At 43.5% G+C, this 24,934-nt stretch overlaps 2 protein-coding genes across 2 annotated transcripts; both read left to right on the top strand.

Moving 5' to 3' along the window:
* Nucleotides 1–2,256: 2,256 nt before the first annotated feature.
* ap4b1 (adaptor related protein complex 4 subunit beta 1) lies at nucleotides 2,257–15,533 on the top strand. Its single transcript, XM_030056471.1, has 14 exons — nucleotides 2,257–2,339; nucleotides 2,707–2,824; nucleotides 5,165–5,389; nucleotides 5,494–5,624; nucleotides 6,018–6,165; nucleotides 7,770–8,055; nucleotides 8,401–8,499; nucleotides 9,500–9,611; nucleotides 10,404–10,487; nucleotides 10,743–10,846; nucleotides 10,953–11,160; nucleotides 11,255–11,572; nucleotides 13,826–13,978; nucleotides 14,639–15,533. Exons 2-14 carry the CDS (start codon nucleotides 2,712–2,714, stop codon nucleotides 15,085–15,087), a joined length of 2,430 nt encoding a protein of 809 aa, XP_029912331.1. The 5' UTR covers nucleotides 2,257–2,339; nucleotides 2,707–2,711; the 3' UTR covers nucleotides 15,088–15,533.
* Nucleotides 15,534–15,670: 137 nt separating this feature from the next.
* Nucleotides 15,671–24,871, top strand: LOC115362666 (alpha-1,3-mannosyl-glycoprotein 4-beta-N-acetylglucosaminyltransferase C-like). The gene is made up of 5 exons (XM_030056688.1): nucleotides 15,671–15,938; nucleotides 17,944–18,036; nucleotides 21,789–21,948; nucleotides 22,663–22,917; nucleotides 23,174–24,871. The coding sequence occupies exons 2-5, from the start codon at nucleotides 17,947–17,949 to the stop codon at nucleotides 24,067–24,069; spliced, it is 1,401 nt and encodes a 466-aa protein (XP_029912548.1). The 5' UTR covers nucleotides 15,671–15,938; nucleotides 17,944–17,946; the 3' UTR covers nucleotides 24,070–24,871.
* The last annotated feature ends 63 nt before the right edge of the window (nucleotides 24,872–24,934 follow it).

Raw genomic sequence — 24,934 nt, 5'->3', positions numbered from 1 at the left:
GATATACACCTGTCGGGGGGTCCAGGACCTGCCAGGGGTTCAAGGTTAAATTTGTTGTCCCACTAGGGGGAATCTTATATTCTGTGGTGTTGATGGGGTTACAAGAAGGCCCAGCACATCTTGGACAACTTGAATGTAATTTAACTCATGAGAAGATATATGTCCATTAGCAAATGTATGAGAATGTATTTTCAGTTTGAAGATTTATTGTCATCGCTACTATCATACCCAAATCTGGTGCAGACATTTGTACAACTCAACTGAATTTAAAAAAAATAACAATAGGGCCCTCTCCTCTGGAGGGCTCGGGCCCTAAATATATACAGTACAGGCCAAAAGTTTGGACACACCTTCTCATTCAATGCGTTTTCTTTATTTTCATGACTATTTACATTGTACATTCTAACTGAAGGAATCAAAACTATGAATGAACACGTGGAGTTACGTACTTAACAAAAAAAGGTGAAATAACTGAAAACATGTTTTATATTCTAGTTTCTTCAAAATAGCCACCCTTTGCTCTGATTACTGCTTTGCACACTCTTGGTATTCCCTTGATGAGCTTCAAGAGGTAGTCACCTGAAATGGTTTTCCAACAGTCTTGAAGGAGTTCCCAGAGGTGTTTAGCACTTGTTGGCCCCTTTGCCTTCACTCTGCGGTCCAGCTCACCCCAAACCATCTCGATTGGGTTCAGGTCCGGTGACTGTGGAGGCCAGGTCATCTGCTGCAGCACTCCATCACTCTCCTTCTTGGTCAAATAGCCCTTACACAGCCTGGAGGTGTGTTTGGGGTCATTGTCCTGTTGAAAAATAAATGATCGTCCAACTAAACGCAAACCGGATGGGATGGCATGTCGCTGCAGGATGCTGTGGTAGCCAAGCTGGTTCAGTGTGCCTTCAATTTTGAATAAATCCCCAACAGTGTCACCAGCAAAACACCCCCACACCATCACACCTCCTCCTCCATGCTTCACAGTGGGAACCAGGCATGTGGAATCCATCCGTTCACCTTTTCTGCGTCTCACAAAGACACGGCGGTTGGAACCAAAGATCTCAAATTTGGACTCATCAGACCAAAGCACAGATTTCCACTGGTCTAATGTCCATTCCTTGTGTTTCTTGGCCCAAACAAATCTCTTCTGCTTGTTGCCTCTCCTTAGCAGTGGTTTCCTAGCAGCTATTTGACCATGAAGGCCTGATTCGCGCAGTCTCCTCTTAACAGTTGTTCTAGAGATGGGTCTGCTGCTAGAACTCTGTGTGGCATTTATCTGGTCTCTGATCTGAGCTGCTGTTAACTTGCCATTTCTGAGGCTGGTGACTCGGATGAACTTGTCCTCAGAAGCAGAGGTGACTCTTGGTCTTCCTTTCCTGGGTCGGTCCTCATGTGTGCCAGTTTCGTTGTAGCGCTTGATGGTTTTTGCGACTCCACTTGGGGACACAGTTAAAGTTTTTGCAATTTTCCGGACTGACTGACCTTCATTTCTTAAAGTAATGATGGCCACTCGTTTTTCTTTAGTTAGCTGATTGGTTCTTGCCATAATATGAATTTTAACAGTTGTCCAATAGGGCTGTCGGCTGTGTAGTAACCTGACTTCTGCACAACACAATTGATGGTCCCAACCCCATTGATAAAGCAAGAAATTCCACTAATTAACCCTAATAAGGCACACCTGTGAAGTGAAAACCATTTCAGGTGACTACCTCTTGAAGCTCATCGAGAGAATGCCAAGAGTGTGCCGAGCAGTAATCAGAGCAAAGGGTGGCTATTTTGAAGAAACTAGAATATAAAATATGTTTTCAGTTATTTCACCTTTTTTTGTTAAGTACATAACTCCACATGTGTTCATTCATAGTTTTGATGCCTTCAGTTAGAATCTTCAATGTAAATAGTCATGAAAATAAAGAAAACGCATTGAATGAGAAGGTGTGTCCAAACTTTTGGCCTGTACTGTATATTTCCTAAATGGATTGTCTGGTGGAAAATTATCCTAATGTGTTCGCCCACCCATACAAAGTTATGGAGTGTATCTATCACAGTCTATCACAATCTGAATTCTCTCTCTCCAGCCTGGATTCTTCTCAGTTTTAAGTTTCTCCATGTACGGACGATAGCCACTTTGTTGTGCTCGTATTCTTTTATGGGATACTTGGTGGTGCAGAAATGTAGATGGTAATTTCCGTTCCTAGCCATCAGGGGGCAGCATACGACTCTACGCTTATTTTACCGCCCCGTTTTGACCAAACAGAAGAAGAAATGCGGAAGTCGGCAGAGCGACTGTAAACAAACTAATCGTTTCGGCAGTGTCATGCATGAAAGTAAGCCTGGTTGAAGTATACAAGGTAAGTATATGGTAAATAAGTTTAAAGAATACAAATGTAAATGTCTATATACATAGCCGCAGAATAGAAAGTCGCTGTCTTGTAGGTTTATGAGGTGTGTTTCACTGAATAAAACTAGCACGATACCTTCCACCCTGTTACCTTACAACGCTGTTCCAATAAATCAGTAGTGAATTGAAAATACAGCCTAATTTTTGTCTACTACTATTTTAAATGTCCATGTGAAGAAACTCATATTGTTAACCCCGGTGTCACAGGGCCTTTGCTTCTCCCTCTTCTGACAGTGACCAAGCTGTAAGTCAGTATTTGGTGTGGTTGTTTTTTTTTTTTTTCTCAATGTGCTGGATGTGTCTTGTTGCCCTTGCAGCCAGCATGCCTTATCTGGGCAGCGAGGACATGGTGAGGGAGCTGAGGAGAGCTCTGTCCAACCCCAATGTCCAGTCCGACCACCTCCGCTACAGGAACACCATCCTCAAGGTCGTCAGGTAGGCTGAGGACAGACAGACACCTCCCTTATTGTAGGCTGAGGACAGACAGACACACTGCCTTATTGTAGGCTAAAGACAGACAGACACCCTTATTGTAGGCTGAGGACAGACAGACACACTCCCTTATTGTAGGCTGAGGACAGACAGACACACTCCCTTATTGTAGGCTAAAGACAGACAGACACCCTTATTGTAGGCTGAGGACAGACAGACACACTCCCTTATTGTAGGCTGAGGACAGACAGACACACTCCCTTATTGTAGGCTAAAGACAGACAGACACACTCCCTTATTGTAGGCTAAAGACAGACAGACACACTGCCTTATTGTAGGCTGGAGACAGACAGACACACCCCCTTATTGTAGGCTAAAGACAGACAGACACACTCCCTTATTGTAGGCTAAAGACAGACAGACACACTGCCTTATTGTAGGCTAAAGACAGACAGACACACTCTCTTATTGTAGGCTAAAGACAGACAGACACACTGCCTTATTGTAGGCTAAAGACAGACAGACACCCTTATTGTAGGCTAAAGACAGACAGACACACTCTCTTATTGTAGGCTAAAGACAGACAGACACACTCCCTTATTGTAGGCTAAAGACAGACAGACACCCTTATTGTAGGCTACAGACAGACAGACACCCTTATTGTAGGCTACAGACAGACAGACACACTCTCTTATTGTAGGCTAAAGACAGACAGACACACTCCCTTATTGTAGGCTAAAGACAGACAGACACCCTTATTGTAGGCTAAAGACAGACAGACACCCTTATTGTAGGCTACAGACAGACAGACACACTCTCTTATTGTAGGCTAAAGACAGACAGACACACTGCCTTATTGTAGGCTAAAGACAGACAGACACCCTTATTGTAGGCTAAAGACACACAGACACACTGCCTTATTGTAGGCTAAAGACACACAGACACACTCCCTTATTGTAGGGTGAGGATAGACAGACACACTGCCTTATTGTAGGCTAAAGACAGACAGACACCCTTATTGTAGGCTAAAGACAGACAGACACACTCCCTTATTGTAGGCTAAAGACAGACAGACACACTGCCTTATTGTAGGCTAAAGACAGACAGACACACTCCCTTATTGTAGGCTAAAGACAGACAGACACACTCCCTTATTGTAGGCTAAAGACAGACAGACACACTCCCTTATTGTACGGTGAGGACAGACAGACATACTCCCTTATTGTACGGTGAGGACAGACAGACACACTCCCTTATTGTAGGCTAAAGACACACAGACACACTTCCTTATTGTAGGCTAAAGACACACAGACACACTTCCTTATTGTAGGCTAAAGACAGACAGACACCCTTATTGTAGGCTACAGACAGACAGACACACTCTCTTATTGTAGGCTAAAGACAGACAGACACCCTTATTGTAGGCTGGAGACACACAGACACATTTATTGTAGGCTAAAGACAGACAGACACACTCCCTTATTGTAGGCTAAAGACAGACAGACACACTGCCTTATTGTAGGCTAAAGACAGACAGACACACTGCCTTATTGTAGGCTAAAGACAGACAGACACACTCTCTTATTGTAGGCTGAGGACAGACAGACACACTCCCTTATTGTAGCCTAAAGACAGACAGACACACTCCCTTATTGTAGGCTAAAGACACACAGACACATTTATTGTAGGCTAAAGACAGACAGACACACTTCCTTATTGTAGCCTAAAGACAGACAGACACACTCCCTTATTGTAGGCTGGAGACACACAGACACATTTATTGTAGGCTAAAGCCAGACAGACACACTTCCTTCCTCATAGTGGGCAAGAAAAAAAAAAACAGTTGTAACGGGAAAAAATGGAAGAAAATTTGAGAACTGAGACCCCCTCCCTGGCCAGACAGGTGTGAGATCAGTGCTGACTCAGTGAGCAAATTTCAAACATTACAGTCTGAACGCAACAGAAGACACACTGAGCAGACAGTACGAGGGAAAGTGGATGAGTTCTTGATTTGATAATGAAGTTCATGAAGCTGCTCACTTCTGGCAGGCCGGGTCATGTTTGCCCCACCTTGAATCAAAACATACAGCATATGTGAGCATCTCATGTATTTTGTGTTCTTTCTGTCTCTTGTCCATATTCTCTTCTTCCTCACTCCTCTCCCATCTCTGCCATCCTCCTTTGCTTCATCCGCCCCTTTACTTTCTTTTCTACTCTCTCTTCTCCCCTTTTTTCTACTCCTCTTCATGCCTTCCACTTGTTCTCTCCTCCTTGTTTCCCTGTTGTCCTTTCATTACCTTCACTGTCTTCCCCCGACCCTGTCTCTGTCTGTCTCTCTCTCAGGGCAATGTCTCAGGGTGTGGACGTATCAGGCCTGTTCAGTGAGATGGTGAAGGCCTGCGCCACAGTGGATGTGGTCCAGAAGAAGCTGGTCTACGTCTTCCTGTGTTCCTACGCCAGTCTCAACCCTGAGCTGTCCCTGCTGGTCATCAACACGCTGAGGAAAGACTGCCAGGATCCAAACCCCATGGTCCGCAGCCTTGCACTCAGGAACATGACCAACCTCAGGTAGGACGCTGTACAAACTGATTTCAGGGTCAGCTGTTGTTGTTCGCCTGTGATTGTTTGCAACCGTTTGGTTCCTGTGTTTTCTGTATTTGTGTGTCTCTCAGGTTGCCCAGTCTGGTGGAGTACGTGGAGCAGCCTCTGACAGCAGGTCTGAGGGACAGAGCAGCTTGTGTGCGACGAGTGGCCGTGCTGGGTTGGGCCAAACTGCACAAACTCCAAGCCAGCTCTGACATAGGTTGGATGGATAGACTGCGTTCCTGTCTCTGTTTTCATTCCCTATTCTTTTTTCTTTTCTCTCTCTTGCTCCCTGTCTCTCATGCACTAAAAATGCTTCATGCAGCTTTATTGTTTTGCCCAGAACATACTTATATATTAGCATTAGGGTACTAATAATCATTTTATTAAGATAGAAATGTTTAAGAAGGAGCCAGTTGCATCCGCACTGCGCCTGATGCAAAGGCAACACGAGGGAGCCCACCTCAAACATTAAAATTATCCTCACCTTTTACCGTGCAAATATGTCTACGGCTTGTCCATGTGTGTAAATATGTGCTTTTCATGCTCTTTGCATTTGCATTCATGTCACATGCATGCAACCTTTCACTCATAATGTGTGTCACTCGTCCAGACGCTGCGGTGGTGAATGAGCTGTACAGCCTGCTGAGGGACCCAGACCCCGTGGTGATGGTGAACTGCCTCCGAGCTCTGGAGGAAATCCTGAAAGAGGAAGGAGGAGTCGCTATAAACAAACCCATCGCTCATCACCTCCTCAACAGGTCGACTCTGAGTTAATATGATAAAGACTTAGTGTGTGTTTGTGTGTGTGTGAATGTGTGTGTATCTCTGTCTGCCTGTGTTGCCACAAACCATCCATCTACAGGTAGTTAATGAAATAAGCAAGGCCCAATTGCTTCCCGATGCTCTCTGATTGATTGCTTTATAAATCAATGTTGCCAGGCAACCGTTCCAAGCAAGCAGAGGTTTGAATCGTATTGCTTGGCAACAAAACTTATTTATGGGTTAAAAAACTGCATCACTCGGGGCTTTGACTGCAGGTTGTAAATGTCCAGGGACCCGCTGTCTGTTTTGGGATTAACTGTCTCCGGTGTTGCTGCCCGATATCGCCTTTCAGCTACTGACACGGGAAAACAAAACCAAAACTGCATGATGAAGACGGATTCATGATGCCACAACAAAATGTGGATTCTAAACATCTGAGCTCCACATGATTTGCATCACTTCCCTTAGCATTATCACTTTGGCAGTCTCCAGCTGTAACCTTTGCTGTCTGAGACTGAGATTTTGAATCCACAATATTAAGGTACATACAGAGACTTATACATTCTTCATATAGACTTTATATGTATTTTTATATATTCTTCATTTGTTATACATTCCTGGCACTGTAGCACGGCATGCATCTGTCATGATGGGATTTTTGCAGAGGAGCTTTTTTTGGCCACATGGGATTTACTCTGACAGTATTTCAGTATGTAAATGAATCCAGTCCTGCCCGCTGTCTTCACATACATATTAAACGGTTTATTGCTTCATTTTTTAAGGAGAGCTGTGCACAACTCAGGGTTGATTGTGGTAAGGACTTTTTAGAGTGAGCTGACACAAAATGGGGAGTAAACACGCAACTTATCAGAGAGCCAGGCCCACAGTGAGAACCACGTAGACTCAATCATCACATTTGATGCTTATTCCGCTGTTTTTGTCAGTTGAGTCTAAAGGTCTTCAGTGCTTTTTTTACATTGTGCAACTTTAACCCCTTGTAGACTATTGTCGCCGATTCGCCTCAAACCACTTCCAGTTTTGCAGCCAAGGTGGTGTTTGTATCCCACTGATGCTGTTGATGCATATTTCACACATACCAAGAACTGTATTGGAAGCACTCTACCACCAATAATTTAGCATCTGCTTGAAGGCAAAAACACAAACAATTTATTTTTGTAGATAATTGTAAATAAATTCAGGCAGTAAGGGGTTAATGATAGGGCAAAGATTGAAAAAGGACCTATATTTGTATAGAGGAACAGGTTTTGACATGTTCAGGTAACAGGATATGGGCAAACAAGACAGTAAGGGCAAACAATTGCTTTACCAAGGCTGCAGAGTTTACAGTACCATTTATCGGTAAAGTTACTAGAGTAATGACATGATTCTCATCAGTCAGAAGAAGAAAAATATGAATGGACTGGAAAAAAAGAGCTAAAGATGAGGCAGTTTGTCGTTTTACAAAAATATATTGCAAAAAACACAGGACCAGGGAGTGGCCTGTAAATTAGCAGAAGTGGACGAAAGCCACTTCTGCTAGGTTTCAAAAACGGATGCGGGCCCACAGTGCCACTGAGCCTCTCTGTGTCTCCCCCCTCAGGCTGAAGGAGTGTGACGTGTGGGGTCAGTGCGAGGTGCTGAAGATCCTCGAGCGCTACCGTCCTCAGTCGGAAGACGAGCTCTTCGACATCCTCTCCCTGCTGGACCCGTCCCTGCTCAGCCCTCATCCACCCGTCATGGCCGCCACCCTCAGCCTCTTCCTCAGCCTCTGCTCCGGCCTGCCCGCCGCCAGTCTGTCGGCCCTGGAGCGCGTGCGGGGCCCCTTGCTGGCTGCTTGCGGGAGCGCCTCCAGGGAGATGAGGTTCACCGCTCTCTGCCACATCCAGGTGAGGTTGAATGGGGTGTGAAGGGAAGTGTGTTTGCTGGTGTGTTGGAAGAGATGCAAAGTTTTTCAGCCCATGTCTGTGCGTAAACAACCTGTGTTTTGCATGCCAAGTGTGGATATTTGAATTTTATCTGTTTGTATGTGTTCTTATGTAAATGAATGTGTGTGCGTGTGTGTGCGCGTGCGTGTGTGTACAGAGTAAGCAGATTTCAGTTCATGTCCACGTCACTGGTTCCTTTGAGTGGACATCTCAGATGGATTTGCTCCTCATTTGCCATTCAAAATTAATAAGGCTTAATAAAGCAACATTGAAAAATAAGGAAAAGCATATGCTGTCTTCTTCCAGTTGCTGCTGCGCTCTCTTCCTGGCCTGATGGGGGCGCACTACAAGCGCTTCTTCTGTGGCTACGCCGAGCCAGCCTACATCAAGCAGAGGAAGATGCAGGTGATGTGCCTGCTTTACTCCCTCACTGTGCTGCAGTCAGAAAGACCTGATTATGGATTTTTTTTTTTTTAATTATTTGAAGTGGATTTTTAGATGGAGCACATTCTGTGATGGTTGGGAAATAAGAAACCCATCCAAAACCCAATGGTGAATCTCAAAATTTTACATTTGAATATAAAGCTGTTTTTTACTGCTGATAAGGTCATTTGACAACAGATATGGAATAGTATGGATTGGGTCAGTCAAGGACATAAAACCATTGTTTCCTCATTGACACTGATCTTCTTGTTTTGGCCCTCCTGCGCCCTGCTTATCATGCCTTTCCTGCACTGTGGTGTACTTCCTTCACTGTGCTGCAGTATCAGGAGCACTGCTGTTGTTTGATAAAATTGCGTAGATTACATGGAGTCATTGGACCTGTACGTGCAACAGTGTTACCTGATGCCATGCAAACTGTGGCATTTTCCACAGTGTATCTCTTGTACACCCATTTAATATGCACCAAAGACACTTTGCACAGAAGGAAGCTCAAATGTTTTGTGCTTTGATAATCCCATCACTGCCAGAGTTCAAAATTCCGCAGAGAACAGCCCAATTTGCATAAGTCTCCCACTGATTCGTAGGCACATTTCTTGTTAAACTTAATTCCAGTCCAGCTTTAGAGAGTGTTGTTGAATTTCTGGCAAGTTTCCCAGACTCGTGGATTAAACCTGGAGAATTAGCGAGCAAAACACTCTTTGTAGTGTAGTTTTATTGAGTGAAAATGCACTGTTAACTCTGGGATTGTTATTTATCAATCTAATACCAATGCGATGTGACAGAGAGGAAATTTAGTTGATTCATAATATTCTGTTTAGATAGAGAATTGATTGTTTATTGAAACACTATGGAAAAATATAATCAGTTTTACATCAAAAACCAATGCATTATGTGCACTGAATTGCATATAACAATTTATGTCAAAAACTGAAAGAGAATGAATAAACTGCTGTGTTTGTAGTTGCTGGTGGAGCTGGTGAACGATGAGAACGTGGCGTTGGTGCTGGACGAGCTCAAGGGATACTGCACTGACGTCAACACAGACACTGCACAGGCTGCCATCTCAGCTATAGGTAAACACACACACACACACACACACACACACAGTCTCAGCTGATAATTGCTGAATAGCAGCTGGAAGGAGAGGAGGAGACATTCAGTGTCATATATCTTATTGTTATGGCACTAATGTTGGTATTTTGTATGGAGAACATGTTCAGAACTGCATTTATTTCTTTTTTATTATATTAATAAAGCAGACGTTTTACAGCAGAGTATTGCTGCCACTGTGAAAAAAACTTGTCTCAGTATCATGAGAAACTTTTATGGTTACAATGAGATGTTAATCTTGCCTGATAATGAAGCCTTTTCCTCCTATAACAGGAAAACGTTTTTCATTATAACGGGATAACGTGTTACTACATGAAACTCATATATATGAATCAGAACAACATCTGCTATGGCCTGATGAGATAAAAGGTGAAAGGATAAATTGAGAATGGCTTGTTTACATGATGGGCTCAAGCTCTGTTTCATGCTTGAGTTGAGACATTGAGAGCTTCACTGCTATTGAGCACAGTGGATGGCATTGTGATTTTACTGTGATATATTGTGATATATATTCCACTCTGAAAGGCCGTGTGCCAGTTCATGGGGTTGTCGACACCACCGACCGAGACCTCTCATTATAACAATAAATGTTTCATGTTATAGATAAGCCAGTATGTTGTTTTAGCGAGAAAAGTTTGCTACGAGAAGATAAGTTAATATGTCGTAATAATGACAAAAGTAGCCATTATAATATAAAAATGTCATGTCATGATGCGAAAAACAAATTGCTGTGGGTGCGGCTGTGCTTGATGCAGGTCGTATTGGGCGGAGCTACAGCGACAGATGTCTGGAGATCCTCACTGGACTGCTGGGGCTCAAACAGGAGCACATCACCTCTGGTATAAGTCACTTAAACTTTTGGCACGGTGCTGCCATTCTGTATAACGACATTGTGAGCTGTTAGTGCGCAGGTGTTCTTGTTCAGTTAAATGGCAATAAAATGGAAGACATGTCACAGTTCTCCCAGGTTGCCGTCATTCTCGCTCATGCCTCACAACCACTTTCTCATTTATGTGATCCCCCCTCACACACACACACACACACACACACACTCACACTCCTCTTGCCTTCTGTGTGTGTCTCTCTCCCTCCAGCTGTGGTGCAAACAGTGCGTGACCTGGTCTGGGTGTGTCCTCAGTGTAGTGAGGCTGTGTGTTTGGCTCTGGAAGGCTGTGAGGAGACAGTACAGGACAGCCAGGTCTTTTCCCTTTCTCTTTATTGTGATAAGTGATGATGTCATGTGCATCAACATTTGGGTTTCAGTATGCTTTAAAGTATGCGCCCCCCTCCTGCGTCTCCTCCAGGGCAGACAGGCCTTGCTGTGGCTGCTGGGTGTGTACGGGGAGCGTGTCTCCAGCGCCCCCTATGTGCTGGAGGTCTTCATAGATGGACTGAGAAGCGAAGTCTCTCCAGGAGTGAAGATGGAGCTACTAACCGCCACCATGAGGCTGTTCTTGTGTCGGCCTGCCGAGACACAAGACATGCTTGGAAGACTGCTGCACTACTGCATAGGTGTGTGTATGTGTGTGTGTGAGAGAGAGAGAGAGTGAGAGGGAGTGAGAGAGAGAGAGATTATTATTCATTTCAATGTTCCTTTGTGTTCCAGAGGAGGAGACGGACATGTGCGTGCGCGACCAGGCACTGTTCTACTACCGCCTGTTGCATTGTGGGATAGAGGAGACACGGAAGGTCCTCCAGGGCCGGAGGTCGGACCCCTCCCTCGGTGTTCTGATCGGACGCCCAGCTGAGCCTGTCAACCAATGGGCTCGCAGCTTTAACACACTGGAGCCATTAAAGCAGAGTGCTGCAGAGACAGAGTCGACCAGCGGGGGGAGCCCTGAACCTGTAACCTCTGTCCCCAGACCCAATACTGACCTCTCATTGAGCTCCCTGAGCCCCAGCCCAGTCGACAAGGTTCACACTGGTGAGTTATAATCACACTAATATTCATGAGGAGGTCATCTTTTGCCACTCAGCTTTAAGGGGCCGAAGTTTATCAAAACATCCTCCTATAGTTGATCCTTGAGGATTCATTTTAAAGCACATACTGATCCTATTTTGACTTCCTCTCAAAATGTGTGGCCATCACAAAAGTTGGTTGTGTAGGATACTCGCTTTGACATGTTTTCATAAATGATAGGGGAAACTATTGAAAGCTTCATCTACATCTACTTTCTCCTCATCCCAAGGAGTAGAGACATCTGGCATGACATATTAATTAGACATCTGGCTAAGAGACATTTATTACCTACTTTAAGAATCCCACACATTGCCCCAGATCAAATGGCTGCATAGATCTTCTATCTATTACAACATCCACCCGACCTTTGCTGGTCTTTACACAGAGTATTTACATGGGTTTGTTGTATTTCATATGGAATAAAGTCCATTTGCAACCAACAGTCATTTCCTCCACTTGGTGAACATATGCCCCTGATTTGACCTCTGTGTGTGTGTGTGTGTGTGTGTGTGTGTGTGTGTGTGTGTGGAACGGTGTGACTAGAGGGGTTAACAGTCTAATTTTTAGGTCACTCATGCAAGTCTTTCGCTGTTCTTCGTTAACCAAAGAATGCCAGGTTGTTTATTTGGTGGTGACACACAGTGGCCTTGCCAGACGTGTGAGCCCTTCTCTTTAGGCTTGGGAAGCGTTGTCTGTGTCCATCTGGTTAGAAGGTCTTTGATCCCGACTAGCCGTCTTACTGAAGCTCAACGCTGATGGCTAGCTGGAATCCAAAGTGTTGCTGAGAATGTTTCTTCAAAGATGTTTCAAGCCCTGACGACCAGATGCTGGTCACGTCTGGACTTGGAAATGAGGTGAAAACGGCACCTCTCAGCTACGAGGAAGGATTTGGCTTGATGGGAGGAAGTTCTGTGTCAGCTTCGTCCACGTTGGGTTGTTCCTGCAGTTGCATAAGTTGGTATAGAATATACTAACTTTCATGCTCTAGCCAGCATGAAAGTTGCCACCAAAATTCATGGCAATCCACCAGATAGAGTTGGAGATATGCCCCCCTGGACCTCACAGCTGACCCACTGGCAAACAGACATGGTGCCATATAGGCCCCTGCTCTCCAGCTGGGCTATTTCGAGTTATGACATGTTGACCGGCAAGCGCTCCTTCTGTTTCTAGTTTACATGTTATGAATAGCTTCCCTTGTTCAGCCAGTTGTTGGCCTGCTGTGGAGCAACATTTGAGTATGCCTGGAAAAAGAATTTGAATGCAATTGCCCATAGTAGCCATGTATTTACATGATTGAATTATCTATGCCTAGTGACTTTCAGGTTTCATGGAGCCCTTTTTTACATGTTTGAACATGAATGGGAGCGAACTGGGGTACGTTAGCCTTGAATTCTAAGCTACCAAAGCATATTCAATCCACATTTATGCAACTGGTATTAGTGGAGATCCGATCACAGTTGTTGATGAGAAGTCAAAATAGAATCTGCAGGGTGCTTTAAAATGAGTTCCCACAGATTAAGTACAGAAATGCAGTTAGGTCCATAAGTATTTGGACAGTGACACAATATTTATAATTTTGCCCTTGTACACCACCTCAGTGGATTTGAAATGGAGTCATCAAGACGTGATTGAAGTGCAGACTTTCAGCTTTCATTTAAGAGGTTGAACAAAAATATAGCATTAATCATTTAGGAATTACAGCCAGTTTTAAACATTGTCACCCCATTTTCAGAGGCTCAAAAGTAATTGGACACTTGACTGAAAAGTAGTTTCATGGCCAGGTGTGCTTCTTTCCCCTCATTATTCCATGACAAATCAAAGTTCAATCAAAGTTGAAAGGCTGCACTCCAATCATGTTGTGATTGCTCCATTTGAAATCCACTGTGGTGATGTACAATGACAAAATTATAAATATTGTATCACTGTCAGAATACTTATGGACCTAACTGTTTGTTTTGATTAACCTGGGTCCTTTAAAGAGAAACTAAACTGCTGATTTGGCTACATGGATGACAAAGTATTCCACTTTATTTCACAAATCTCTTTTTCTGACTCTTATCCTCACTCTCTCTTCCTTTCCCATTTTATTCTTCTTCTCTGTCTCTTTCCCTCCTTCCATCCACCTTCCCTCTCCCTCTTGCCACATCTTTGTCCTCCCTCTCTCCTTTCCATTTCCCTCCTTTACTCCCTCCCTCCTTCCTCCACCTTTCTCCGCAGGCTCGGAGAATTCCACGCTGCGTCTCGAATCCTCTGCTGATTTCCTGGCCTCGGGTGACGGAGTCCCCCTCAGTTTGTCCCTCTCCCCGGCTCTCAGCCCAGAGGAGTTTGAACGCCTGTGGCTGCAGCGACAGGGCCTGCATGCTGAGCGAGGTAATGAAATGGAAGGAGACATTGTCAGCAGTTGCTACGCCTCCCAACAATCCTTTCACACCGAAAGCTTCTTCTTCTGGGACGGGAATCGTGGCCGGAATGAAAGGGAGCTAATGAACCTGGTGTAGAAATTCTGACAGTGTAAAATCTCAAGAACCTGTGTTGAATATCAGCCAGCTAGATGAATGTCAAGCATGTAATTATTTTGTCACGCTTGTTACATCTTCACCCTCAGTGTGTAGGTGGTTTCCAAACTTTTTCATATCAAGGACTCCCAAACAGGTGGAGTGTGTGAAGGGTTAGAGTTTACCACAGTGCATTAACATCTAGCGAATAAAACAAAAGGGAAATCCAGGCTGCCTGGGACCCACTGCAAAATTGGCAAAGGTTGTTAAGTGAGGACTGTTAAGACTCATCTAACTAACTTTATCACAGCTGTACGGTGCTAGAAAAGCTTGGAAATGCACCTTGAAAATGCTTGAAAAGTGCTTGAATTTGATTTAAGAAAAGGTGTAGGAACCCTGTCACTAAAATCAACACTTAACAATTTTGCATAGTTCACCTTTAACTTATCGTGTCAAGTGATTGCATTTAAAGAAGTAGGTTTTTCACACATTTGAAAGCCTCCCAATGGTGTTGCTCTGTGTTTTTTGCTGCTAGGTGCCCTGGAAAAGGCAGAGGAGGAAGACTACGTGTGCATGGAGGAGCACGTCCACTGCCCTGCCCCGCCTCGCTGTTCCCCGCAAAGCCTCCAGGCGGCGCTGCAGCTCGTCAACGTCCAGACGCTGGCCTTCACACCGCCACAGACTCTCCCCTGGAGGGTCTACCTGTACACACACACCAGGAACACACACCGCAGCACCCTCATACTGGGCGAGCTCCTGTACACTGGAGAGGAGCGAGTAAAGAAAGTAGATGGAGGGGACGCTGATCAAGCGGTGATGGAGGGCGCGGTGGATGAGCCAGCGAAGGAGGCCGAGGGAGAAGGGAGAGGAGAAGAGGGAGTGAAAGTGACTCTAAAGCAGCAGCCAAGAGATGACACTGCTCTGAAGGGGTTTTTGTCCATCCTGGCTACTGTGCTGCACACACTGTCCTCCGAGAGAGCTTGAACACACACACACACACACAAAGATGACATGTGATGTAGAGGGTACAGCCTGTGAAACTCAATAAACCTTTTCAGCTGCCGAAAAGTTTTTCAGGCTGGCATGAATCTTTAAGACATACATTAATAATGTACATCATAATAATCAGAATCAAACTGATAATGCATATGAAAATAGCCTATTTTTAAGTGTAAATAAAAAGCATAAATCAGTGCTTTTCCAGTAATACAGTCGACATTTACCTATATTGATTTTCTTTATGGTGTCCCCTGGCTGCAGGACATGGTTCATTCACCTTTTCCCATTTGCGTAGATAGATAGATAGATTTACTTTATTGATCCCAAAACTGGGAAATTCTTATGTCACAGCAGCATCAGTAGAAACATAAACGTGAGAGCCAACAAATCCATGAACTGTTACAACTAATAATAAAACCTTTGCTCCTTTGCACTGGCTTTTGTCTGTCTCTACCCACCACTCAGCCATGAGCTTGCGACGGGCCTACTGCAGGTCTGCGGTGTCAAAACCGGACCACCTCCACCTGCTTGGTTAATGTCATGTAGGCGTTGACAGCTGGCCTTTATCGGCAGCGATTAGGAGGCAGAGATAAGCCGACTTTTAAACTAGAGCCTCCTGCTGGCTTCCCCTCACGCCTACATGAAGGTAGGGGCGCTGAGGTGGAAACGCGGAGGACGTCCCACACCGTGCGCCAGCTGTGTGAGCGGGTGGCTCGTACCTCTCCGTGCTCGGATGCTCTCTCTGTGGACTTGCGGCGCTTTTTAACACCGAGGTAAAGAAGCCGCTTGATGTTTACGGAAAGTCGCTGTGCTGGAGTGACCTGACCGTGGAGGAGGTGAGTTTAAAAAACTTCTTGTTGCGGCTTCCTCTCAGTTATCATTGAATTCCACCCCCCCGATCTGCTGATATTTATGACAGATCTGGGATACGATGCGCTTGTGACTGACAGTAGTTTACGTGCATGCAGATAATCCACAATGTAAAACTTGTGCGCGCTTGTTAAAGCGGCAGCCTCCAGCGAGCAGCCGTAGCCCACCGTGTGACTTTCCCATTGATTTCTCACGGATTTCTCCAACTAGGTTTTGTCGCTAAATACGGTGCCAAATGGCGCAGCTAACCTAATCGAACAATGGATTCAGCAATATTGAAAAATCGCTGTAATATTCCGTTAAGAGCCGCTACTATAGCGACTGTGTGTCTGTTGTCGCCACTCAACAAGTGCGTGTAGTGACCTTATTTTGCCATGCTGCTGTAGATATACGATATGTTTTTTTTTTTTTTTTTTTTTTTTTATCACTATAATAATAATATTGCCTCAGTTAATCAGTACCCATAAGGAGTACATTTGTTTGGCGCTCACTAATGAGTTCATAGTGACCTTGTTGTAGGCTGCTTAATGGGATTTTTTTTTTTTTTTTTAAATCAACAATATTCCCATGATACTTGCGCAGTTCGAGTTGTTGTTGTGATATTTGTATATGATCCCACTGAAACTTATTACAAGATTAATAGTTTTCTTTTAGACTTCTAGACAGATGGGGCTTTTATTTTTGCTCCTTGCACAAACCACACGCTTAACTTCTCGCTCACACACACGCACACACGTTTGCTAAAGTTAGAAAGGGGGAGTCGCGGGATTTAGCAGTAGGCAGACACACACATATCTCAGCTGATACCAGCTCGGCACTCATGTCTGTGGCTCTGTTGGGAACCTCTGTATGTACTTCCTCATTCTGAGCCACATAGTGTCCACAAAGTCTCTTTACAATTTAAAGAATCTATTACAAAAGCAGTTGATGAGATATGTCGATCAGATTTGTTCTATGTACTCAGTGGTTATCAAAGTTTTCAATCACATTGGACATCAACGAAAATCGAGTACCGTCTTGATGTGCTTCGTGCAAATAATGGTGCCCATATAGAGGTGTATTAAATGAGGCAAAACAAACAAACAAACAAAAAAAAAACTTCAATATGTACTGCTCATTTTGTAATAATTTCCATAGATTTGTCTATTCATTTGCTTTTGTAATAAATTTGTTAAATTGTAAAGAGACTTTATGGACACCCTGTACATCTAAGTTACTGGATAAGAGATTAATTTCCCCTCAGTTACTCTCAGTTACCCATTAATGTAACTTTTAATTATACCAGACACACATTTTGTGTGTCTTGAGCCTTTAAAATTACCCTTAATAGAAGACATTTGTGTCTGATTGTCACTGAGTGTCTGATTAAATAATTTCCAATAGGCCTATAGCTTTTGTCATGCGGAGATGTAGTCTATTTATTGTATCTATAATACTTTTAACTTGTGAAAGAGGATCGGTAACCTTGGTAACCTTGTGGTATTGTATATTGTGTCATGCTGCATTTCCTGGAGTCTGCATTCAGCAAGCACTTATGTCACTTAACCTCACATTGCTTTTGTTGGGTGACAAAGACCTGTTTATCACAAACATACACACACACACACACACAGAGAGAGAGAGAGAGAGAGAGAGAGAGAGAGAGAGAGAGAGAGAGTGAGAGTGAAAGACTAGTTTATTATAACCACTGCTGATGTGTGGAGTTTGGCCTATCTCAGGTTAATGTGTAGAGGCACTTGATAGACAAATGTGAGTGCTGTAACCTGCACACCGAGCCCCAAACAATCACAAACACCAACCACAAACTAACCTGTTGCTGAGGCTGAGCCTCTTTAAAAATTCATTGGCTATCACATGAATTATTTACAGCTGTGTTGACTGAGTTACACACTGGATGCAGGGTTCACTTTCTCCTTGTGCGTGTGCGTGTGTGTGTGTGTGTGTGTGTGTGTGTGCGTGTGTAACTGCTAGGAAATGCGGTGTCATTGGAAGAGGAATGTCGTTTTGGGAGTGGTGCTTCTAATTGGTGTCCTCTACATCAGCCACTCTGACATCACCACTCCTGTGAGTACACACACACACACACACACGGATACAAGATGAGTGGATGATACTCCAGCCCATAAGATCAAAATGCATATTTTCACCACTTACAGAAATCCTAAAGCCTTAAATTGAAGGTAATCCTTGCAGTCGCCATCTGAAACTTTTCATTTAAACAGGCACTTTCACCACTCAGGTCCTCATTTGTGGTTCCACGCATGAGATAATTAGTGAGGTCACATGGTGCAGTGTTTGGGTGAAATCAACACCTGCTGACTCTTGGCCCCACACAGCACATGTCTGCGTGTCACTGACCTTTAAGTATGCATCTAATTTAAGCAAACGCACTGCGCTCTGGGCAAAAATATCTGCATCCAAGAGAACAAAGAATTAACTGAAGAAATAGAACAAATCCAATCAGGCTTTATTTACATAGCACCTTTCATACAGCTGAATGCAAAACAAGAACAAACAACGTGGCACAGCGTAGCAAATTAAACACACTTCGATGAAACACTCAGTCAGAATGAATAGACAAGTGTGTAATAAACACACAAGAGTACATGGATAAATAAATCATACAAAATCAGAAAGATAAAAATAGATAAATATATAAAAACATGCAGTGTGTGACCCTCCCTTCCTTGTCCGTAGAGCAGTGTGAGCTGTAACACATGCTCATTATGATACAGGAGCTTAAAGAGACCAGCAAACTTTTGCAAAGTGGGTGCGGTCCAGGCTTAGACAGCTTTACAGCCGAGTTTTACAAGACCCACGTCAATAAAATCTCTCAATATTACCAAGGATGTATGAGGAAGCCAAGGAGAAGTGCCACTTACCACCCACACTGAATGAGGCTTTAATTTCTCTTATTCTCGAAAAGAGTAAACCAGTATAATCCATCCCGATCAAGCTGATTTTATTCATTCAAGACACTTTGCAGATAATATCAGACACCTTCTCAATATTATGCGGTTTTCTCCTATGGCAGCAATCTTGCTGGACATGGAGAAGGCGTTCAATGGAGTTGAGTGGCACTATCTATTCCTCTCTCTTGAACAATATGGGTTTAGCCAAAAATTCATTACCTGGATTGGGTTTCTATATGCTGACCCCAAAGCATCAGTTCATTGCAAAGATGTATTTGTCACATACACATTAAATGTAAGTATTGTATGTACATAATAGTGGCAGTTCCAACACACTGCACAGAGATGCGTTTAAAAAGTGACCTGAGCCTTGTATGACAGCAGCAGAGGTGAGTGGCATGTGGCAAATAGTTATTTAAATAGGTCTTTACATTTAAAAGTTTAATAATGAACCTGACTGACCTGAACCTTGGTAAATAAAAGCAGCGGCAGGTCAAACAGTGGTGCAGATTGTGTTGTGTGTATTCAGAGTTGTGATGTCCTGAGGGAAGACATGGCGGAGGCGTTTGCCTGACCGCAGCCTCTGGAACAGTAACACAGGGGTGGGCAGTGTCTTTTATTAGCCTGTTTGCTCTAGTCGTGCACCGCCTGGTGTAGATGGGCAAAGGTGACATCGTGCATCACTGCCTCGACACCCTGTCTAGATGGTGAAACGCCTGGACAGGATGCTCTGAATGGTGGCCGTGCAGAGGGTTCTCTGTAGTGCTGAGGAGAACTTGAACTTTCTCAGTAGGCAGAGGTGATACAGGTGTTGTCTGTTGTTTTGCTTGAGGGTTGTGGTGTGAAGAGTTCTTATTAATGATATAATCTCTGATAATGTTTTACTGCACAGGGTGATCCTTTAACCCCGCCTGCTTTTCACTTTGGCCCTTGAATCTCAAGCTGCTGCCATAAGGCTCCAAATTGTCCAGGGATACAAACAGCTCATAAAATTACGTAGTACACTGATAATTTTCTGATTTTTATCTCAGAGCTTGAAAGGTCATTACCAGTCCCCTGTGATATTATAGAATAAGAATAATTTTCAACAAAGTCTGATGCCCTCCCTTTGACAGGCGGTAATTCAGGCAGGTAATTTCCAACAGCCTAAAAAGGGAATTTAATACTTAGGTACAGCATTTCCCCCTATTATTAAAGATCTGATTAGTGTTAACATAGTCCCCGTGTTGGAGAAATTCAAGAATGATTTAGAAAGGTGAACCTCTCTATTCTTATTTCTATGAGTAAAGGTCAGTAATCTCAAGATGAATTGCATCCATAAATTAATTTATCTGCTACAAGCCCTTCCAATTAAGATCCGACTGAAATATTACAAACAATTTGACAAACTGTGGAAGAGATTGTTATGGAACAACAGGTGTTCTAACCTCGGTTTGAAAAAGTTGCAGAGGCCGGTGGATCAGGTTGGAAGGGGCTTTCCAAATGTATTGCTTTCCCATTATGTTTTTAGTATGAGACGCCTTTCCCTCTGGCCCCTGCCCCCTGAATGAGCCCCACCTCGGGCCCATATACAGGGCCATCTCTGTGACAGCCTTACTCTGGTGTATACTTTATTTAGCACTGCTCAGTTACCTGAGGCCATCAGTGATCATCCCATATTTGCTCACCAACAATGGGTTTCGAAGACATTGTCCTTTGTTTTCAAATTTAACATTTACCTTAACCCATCCTCCAGTATTTGGAAAAATCCTAGACTCCTTATTAAAAAAAAAAAAAAAAATCTGTACAAAGGAAATGCAGTGAGAAGTTTCTCACTTATTATTGATCATTTTATGACTGAATTACCCCAATCTGTTAACAGTATATAACAATATATGTAGGCATCATGGTATACTTATTCATTTCTTAGGAAAATGCTCCAAAATACAGATTCTGTGGTCTGCTATCCATGAACATAGAAGGTAGATTGTACTGCTGAACTGTAGCAGCCTATGAGAAATTGTCTTTCAGGATTAGTTATTAGGTAGATAAAAATAGCAAATGAACAAATACACATTAATCACATTGAAAACCCTTGAAACTGCTCATAATCAGGTAACAGGTAACACCCTTTTTTTCTTTTTTATTATTTATTTTGTAGGCTGCTCTATTATTTTGATTTAGCTGCTTTTTTGTATTTTTGAGGTATTGTCAAAGTTCACGAGAGTTCACTTTTGCAAAACTCTTGCTGCTCGGCACAACAGGCGAGTTTACACACAAAATGCACCACACCTACTAAACACATGCACACACGTCTCAAAATGGAATAACTCCACCCCAACACAGACTCTAGTTGTCTCCTTACAGCAACACTTTCTCAGCCATGACACACTGACCTTAAAACATACTAACACCAAAGAGCCTGATGGCACCATTTTATGTAAGTTGTTTAAGTAGTAAATGATGCTGTGCACTCTAGTTTCTCTTTTGTATAGTTGTTGTTTTCTTTAGTTATTAGCGTACTTTTTTTTTTTTTGCATCTACTTTAAAACTATTATTTGTGATTTAGGTTGCTGGCCACTTGAGTTTTGTGTGTCAGATTTTGAAATGTAATTGTTTTTTTTTTTTCTTGAAGAATATATACACCACTGCAGAATAGTGTGGAGAGGAAAAGAAACCTTTGCAGGTGGTTGAGTCTGAATGAGAAATGAATTCAGGAACTGTGAAAAATTTGTGGTCACTGGATATATTTAGAATCAAAGCAATGAAAACCATTTGCAGTTTGGTCCATATACAATACTGTTACACTGTGTGAAGAGTTTTTAAAAAGTGAACTCTGTATTCAAAATGCTTGTAACCAACTGTAAAAAAAAATAAAATAAATTAAAATTTTAAAATATATGGATGTGCGTATTTATTTTACAGGACTTGACCAGGGAAAATAAATCATCTACAAACCGGTCAGTGCTGACTTTGCCATATCCTCAGCGAGTAATCAGTCAGAAATCCTGGGTGGACCATGGACATTACCTGCCTCTCAAAGTGTCTTATCAGCTGCTGGCTGGGACACCATCTACCAAGGAGAGTGAGTGGCACGCAACACACACCCACACATACACACACACACACACAAGCACAGACGACCACTAAGACAATAACAGATGAAGCAAATTGGTTGTATCTTCAGATCACATCACAGAGCCGCTCTAAGCCGATAAAATCTTCATGTACAGGTTGGGGCAGTGTGTGCAGCTGGGTGATAAAAACCTGTTGCTGTCATACAGTCGGCGAGGAGATCTTAGGCAGTTATAGTGAAGTACAGATGCAGACCAAAGTCTAGAGCATTCACAGAGAAAAAGTAAAACAGATAGCGTCATGGACTGTATAAGCTTGATAGTTGGTAGGTTTGCGCAATTCTAAATAGATGATTCTCAATCACTTTTACTAAAGAGCAAAGTAGCTTCCTGCCAAGCAATCAAGTCACGCCTCAGTAATAAGAAAACCACTAAGCTTGACTTGTCAGATTGTTGAACTAATCCAAACAAAGAGAATTTTCCTGTATTGCAGCAGTCTTTTGTCTGCAGTGTTTCAGGCACTGTATGATTACTTGGGTGGATCTGCTAATGCAGTGCATTCATGATAGAATTATACTTCCAGGATGAATGTCCTCTCTGCGACAAATTCACCTATTTCCATGCTATTTAATGTCCAAAGTAGAACGAGATAATGCAGACACTGTCCCTGTGCAGCGTAAAAGCGTCTATACATTTACCTTTTTCTATCCTGACTCGTCCTCCAGGGTTTCTAGCTGTCGGACTGGCATCAGTGAAGAGGAAGAAGGGCAGCTACCTCCTCTCCACCTTGCGCTCCCTCTTCTCCCAGTCGTCCCCTGAAGAGCGCTCCTCCATGGTGGTGGTGGTTATGCTAGTGGACTTTGATGCCAAGTGGAGAGCCGCTACGGTGGAAGAGATCAAAACTGTATTCACGTCTGAGCTGGAGCAAGGCCACCTGCTGGTTCTGCACGTTCCTCAGGAATATTACCCCCCTCTTACAGGTACAGTTTATCTGTGATCCCACTCATGAATTCACATCCATGACAAGAATAAACAACCGAATAAGTAAAATGCATAACCTAAGAAAATCTGTCTCCTTTGTAAGATATGACCCTTATGTTTTGCCACCAAAATCACAGATACGATCAAAGTCCCCAGTCTGCTGTTTCATGATAATCTGAATGAATAAACAATGGTACCAATGTGAATGCATACACACTGTATGAATCTCCCTCTCTTTTTCTCGTTGTCCTTCAGGACTAAAAAGAAACTATAACGATGTTCCAGAGCGGGTGACTTTCCGTTCCAAGCAGAATGTGGACTACTCCTTCCTGATCCACTACAGCACCGGCCTTGGCCGGTACTACCTGCAGCTGGAGGACGACGTCTCCTCTGCAAAAAACTTCCTGTCCAGCATCAGGACGCGCATCGAGGAGCAAGAAGCTAAGTCGAACACCTGGGCAACGCTGGAGTTCTCGTCCCTGGGCTACATCGGGAAACTATACAAGTCAGCTGACCTCCCTCTCCTAGCTCGCTTCCTCTTCCTCTTCTACCAGGAGATGCCGTGCGACTGGCTGCTGAGTCATTTTCGTCTGGTGATGACCCAGAAGGGGACGATTCTCTTCAAGCCCTCGCTGTTCCAACACATGGGCACCTTCTCTTCATTTCAAGGGACTTACAACAAGCTAAAGGACAAGGACTTTGAGGAGACCGCCTACTCCAACCCTTCAGCAGACGTCTACACCGACATGTCCATCTACAAGGACCACGCCCCCAAACTGGCTTGGGCTGCCGGTGAGGGATTCTTTTGGGGACGCTCGCCAGAGAAAGGAAATTACTTGACTGTGGTGTTTGAAAAGCCCACCACTGTGACAGAGATTTCTGTGGAAACAGGGTCAGAGGGCAAAGACCTCCTGAGTTCTGCTGTGGTGGAGATAGGCCACAGCGTAAACACCACCAGCAACAATGAGAAAAGCTGCACGGATTTCCATTCACTGGGGACTTTTGAGAACGGGAGATTCAAGATGCAGGAGGTCGACAAGAAATATGGCTCCCCCTCCTCCTGTCTGAGGATACATGTCACAGCTGATCAGAAAGAGTGGGTGATCATTAAGAGTATTAGGATCACATCAAAGAGCACAAAGAAATCCTAAGCTAAGGTATGAGACATTTTCCATCCAGTTTAATCATCTATCCTGGCGGACCTTCTACACAGAGGGACTCCCAATGTGCCTTGTCAAACAGTTTGAACTTTTGAACGGCACCGTACTCTTAGCTTCATTACTGAGATATAAACCAAATGACTAAGAATATAAAAGAGGTGTTTGAGCAAGCTCCGTGATAAAGATTTTTGCCAATGTAAATGAACTGCGAGATTGCCATGGGCCATGAAAAGCTTGTGTTTTATATTTCAGCAATAAGCAAATGTACAATGCTTGGAATAAATTGTAAGCGAGTTCAAACAGAAAGACAAATCTGTCCCATTGAGATACACAGGATGAAGGTATTCCATTGGCACTTAATGGAGGGATTTGTCATTCATCTCTCATTTCTGATTGTAATAAACACTGAATGTTTGCTGATAAAATTATAAAAATGAACACTGCAGTTCAGCGGTAATTTTGTTCTGTTTGGTCGAGGAGTGATTTGGGATTTGTGTGTATGGTTATATGGGGCTGCACCGGGGTGTACTGGTCTCAAAGTAGCAAATGCAGCGTCAGATTATCTACATTTCTCCATATCCTACATATCCTCACAAACCTGTTCACACATTACCAGTGGTCCTGTCCTAAAACATGGTGTGTGTCTGCACTCTTCGAAAGATGAGTGTATAAAGTGGGTAACAATAGGTGTGTAACTTCCAAAATTATCCGCAGTACATCAGGGTGGGAAACTGGTGTGCACATTCAGGACAAAAGGGTATTTGTTTGGATAGAGGCTTATGATGCAAAATGAGGAGAGAAAAAAAATAATAGGCAAACAGTAAAATCAGTTTGTTCTGTGAGGAGAAATAAAGCA

This window comes from Myripristis murdjan, chromosome 7 (assembly GCF_902150065.1).
Source record: "Myripristis murdjan chromosome 7, fMyrMur1.1, whole genome shotgun sequence".
In the NCBI taxonomy this organism is placed as follows: Eukaryota; Metazoa; Chordata; class Actinopteri; order Holocentriformes; family Holocentridae; genus Myripristis; species Myripristis murdjan.
Note: the sequence above shows the minus strand (reverse complement) of the source record. Positions and strands in the feature narration are given on the sequence as shown.